The 3,832-nt window shown below is 53.3% G+C and overlaps 1 protein-coding gene across 1 annotated transcript; it reads left to right on the forward strand.

Moving 5' to 3' along the window:
- The first annotated feature begins 237 nt into the window (after nucleotides 1-237).
- SYS1 (SYS1 golgi trafficking protein) lies at nucleotides 238-3,616 on the forward strand. Its single transcript, XM_065893134.1, has 3 exons — nucleotides 238-491; nucleotides 1,834-1,901; nucleotides 3,054-3,616. The coding sequence occupies exons 1-3, from the start codon at nucleotides 330-332 to the stop codon at nucleotides 3,292-3,294; spliced, it is 471 nt and encodes a 156-aa protein (XP_065749206.1). The 5' UTR covers nucleotides 238-329; the 3' UTR covers nucleotides 3,295-3,616.
- Nucleotides 3,617-3,832: the final 216 nt, after the last annotated feature.

The following is a 3,832-nucleotide window of genomic DNA, read 5'->3' on the forward strand; positions in this document are numbered from 1 at the left end:
AAGCTTCGATCTTCGAGTCCGTCACCCGGTGAGTGAACCCCACAGGAGCTCGAGTACGAGCGGGGCCCGACCAGCTGCTGGAACGGGCAGGATTTCCCCTCACTCCGGGAATGGGTCTGTCCGCCCCGGCCTCCCCCCCAACTCCCGGAATGGGCTCGCCCCCTCGGTCCCAGTCCCTCCTCCCGACTGGGCGACGTTGCCATGGTGACGGCCGGCGGGCTGAGGCCCGGCGTGTGTCCTCTCAGGTGCCGGGGCGGCCCGGGGCCCATGGCGCGGCGGTGGCGCTGACCCAGGCCCGGGCGGCGGCCGGGCCCCGCGGGCGGGCCGGCATGGCGGGCCAGTTCCGCAGCTACGTGTGGGACCCGTTGCTGATCCTGTCGCAGATCGTCCTCATGCAGACCGTGTATTACGGCTCGCTGGGCCTGTGGCTGGCGCTGGTGGACGGGCTGGTGCGCAGCAGCCCCTCGCTGGACCAGATGTTCGACGCCGAGGTATGGTCCCCGGGCCGGCGCGGGCGGCGTCTCGGCCTCACCGGGTGGTCTGACACTACTGGGCTCTAGACCTGGCTGGGCCACCTTCTCGCTTTGTGGCCCTGGGAAAGGGATATCACCTTTCTGAGCCTCGGCTGCCCTATCCATAAAATGGAATGACAGGGAGGCAGATTAGTACAAAGGAAGGGGCCTGCGTTCCAGGCAACCTGATACATCTCCTTTCTGACACTGAAAAAGTGACTTCACTTCTCTGAGCCCCAGATTCTCGGGTGCCAAACTGGGGACGGGGGGATGGATAAAAGAGCATTCACGGAGTATAATGGGAACTTCCTGGACTTTGGAGTCAGGTCTCTAAGTTCCATGTACTAGCTGTGTGACCTGGGGCGAGTGTTGTCATCTCTCTGAACCTCAGTTTTCCTGTCTGCAAAATCATGAGACCGCTGGCATAGAGGTCGTGGACTGCAGTACAGAGAGCCTGGCTTTGGATTCAGAAACGCTTCGTGTCCAATGTAGGCTGAAACATACCCAGCTGTGGGATTTGGGGCAAGTTGCTTTATCTTACTGAGCCTGTGTCCTCTTCTGGAATAGAATAATTCTCAGCAAAATGTGATGAGGGCCAGAGGGGCCTAGGAGTAAGAAAGTGCCTTATAAGGTGTAACGGGAGGGTGGAGAGGTGTTTTGCTTCAGAGAGGCAGCTGTGGTATATGGTAATAAGCACAGTTCTTGGAGCCAGGAGATCTGGAATGGAATCTTTCCTCCTGCTGCTTATTCTCTATGTAGCCCTTGGGCAGGTTATTATCCAAAAAAAGGTAATAATGAGCAAGTTATTATCCAAAAAGAGGTAACAGTAACAACAGTAATAGCTTTATGAGGTTGTTGTGAGGATATGAGATAGTGAACGTCAAGGCCTTTGAAAGCTGAAAGTGTGCAGGTGTTTGGTATCGGATAGTACCGTATGGACAGTGGTGGAGGTCACTCACCCACCAGGTGCCTAGCAGTACCTTCTTAGGCGCCTTGCTGAACCCCGTTCTAACTGTTTTTTGCTGTTTATTTACCCTGTCACTTTGGGCAGGTGACTTAACTTCTTTGAATTTTTATTCCTCCTTTGTAAAATGAGGATAATGATCCCTTCCCGGCTGCTGTGAGGGGTCAGATGAGATACAGTGGTGGATGTCTGTAAAAGCAGCTTGGTGGAAGTAGGCTGCCATGCAGATGAAGAGGCCTGTTGGCTTCTGTGGTCCTGGAATGATGTTTGTTCCTGAGCGGGGCTGCTGGGGTCCTGGAGCCTGGGGCTCTGCCAGGTCACTTCTCCAGCATATTTCCATTTGTGATTCCCCCTCAGATCCTGGGCTTTTCCACCCCTCCGGGCCGGCTCTCCACGATGTCCTTCGTCCTCAACGCCCTCACCTGGTGAGTATCACCAGTTTTGCTATCCAGCTTTTGGGGTCTTAGCACTGGAACTAACTTCCTAAATTCGGACATGAAACAGGCTGGCACTTGTTCCTGGGCAGTGGTGGACTAAAATGGGTGGCAGAGGCCAGTTCTGGGGCTGGCTCCACTATAGGGTTTCTTTGATCGCTGTTTTGACTTAGCTGGAAAGCTCTTACGTCACTCTGTGCATGCTGCCTTGGGACAGCTTTCATCTCAGATCACTTCCCTGATGTGGAATCAAATGAGGAAAGGATTGCACTGGGAGTCAGTCTGTTCTTGGCCCATGTGCCATTGGCCAAGTTCCTTCCCTTCTCTCTAGGCCTTGGGTCCTCATCTGTACCCTGAGGGCTTTGTCTGAGAGGTGGTTTAGGGAAGTGATTAAGAGCTTAGGCTCTGGAAGCCGACTCACTTGGCTTTGACTCTCAGCTTTACCACTAGTCTAGTGACTGTGGACAAGTTAATCTGTCTAAGCCCCAGTTTCCTCATCAGTAAAATCAGGCTAATAATATTACCCACCTCATGGTGGTAAGGGTTACATGAGTTAATTCACAGGAGGTACTGAGAACGATGCCTTTCACATTACTGTTCTTGACCTTACACTGGAGGTTGAAAACTGGTGGGGTGACTTCGACCTGAATTTGGCTCCCAGATATGTTCTGTTTGGCTTACACAGTTGTCAACCCATGCAGGGTGCTTAAGACTTTTTTCACGTAGTTGAAAATCAGGATATTTTATGTTAAAAATACAGATTTCTGGCTTCTCTTAAAAAATGGGATGATCGATTGATTCCAGGCCAGCATTCCAGCATGGTGACTTGCCTAGCTGCAGGCCCCACTTTAGATGAAACATGTATGCTTCATGCTGCCACAGTGTCTGCCAGTCGCTGGGATCCCTTTGAGTGGCAGCTGCATTGATCATCAAGCTCGTACTTTTACTTCTCCCCAGCCTGATCCACTCTCAGCATCACCTGGCAGGTTCCTCTGGGCATCTGATAATGTAACCCCTGCCTCCCGCTTCTCTCGCTCGCTTCTGACCACTATGCTGTCATCCTAATTGTCCCTGCTCCCCCAAATAACCTAATCTAAGACCAGGACAACCCAGTGACAACTCACTGCTGTCCTCTCCCCACAGTGCCCTGGGCTTGCTGTACTTCATCCGGCGAGGGAAGCAGTGTCTGGATTTCACTGTCACTGTCCATTTCTTTCACCTCCTGGGCTGCTGGTTCTACAGCTCCCGTTTCCCCTCGGCGCTGACCTGGTGGCTGGTCCAGGCCGTGTGCATTGCACTCATGGCTGTCATCGGGGAGTACCTGTGCATGCGGTCGGAGCTCAAGGAGATCCCCCTCAACTCAGCCCCGAAGTCCAGTGTCTAGAGTCAGGTCCTTTGGACACCCAGCTGGGCACTTGACACCTTGGGCTGCTCCGACTGTCGAGATGAGGTCCAGCCCAGGCCTGAGAGGAACCCGGGAAATGTGAAGTCTCTGTTGGTGTGGGAGAGACAGTGAGGCCCCGTCAAGAAGGCAGGTAGCAGGCAGGATCACAGCTGCAAGAACGGCCTCCGTTCACTGAAGCCTTGGTATCTGGGAGGTCGGCAAGGGGGACCTCTTTCAGGGTAATAACAGAATCAGAACCATGCCACTCTTGAGCCACCATACCTGTCACCAGCCTGTTATTTTAAAAAGGAAAAAAAAAAAATAATCAAGGGTATCTGATCACAGCGCACCACTCTTCTAGCCACCTGTCTTACCTCCCTGGGACAGCTGTTAGCTTTGCCGTGCTGCTGGACTGCAGCTGTTCTGTTTGGAGCAACACTGGGTTTCTGGATCCAGAGCCACAGAAAGATGTAGGCGCAAAGTAGCAGGCTGCTGTCAGTGAGAGGATGGCAGGTGGAGGCATCAAGCAGAAAGAAAA

This window comes from Phocoena phocoena, chromosome 15, assembly GCF_963924675.1.
Source record: "Phocoena phocoena chromosome 15, mPhoPho1.1, whole genome shotgun sequence".
NCBI lineage: Eukaryota > Metazoa > Chordata > Mammalia > Artiodactyla > Phocoenidae > Phocoena > Phocoena phocoena.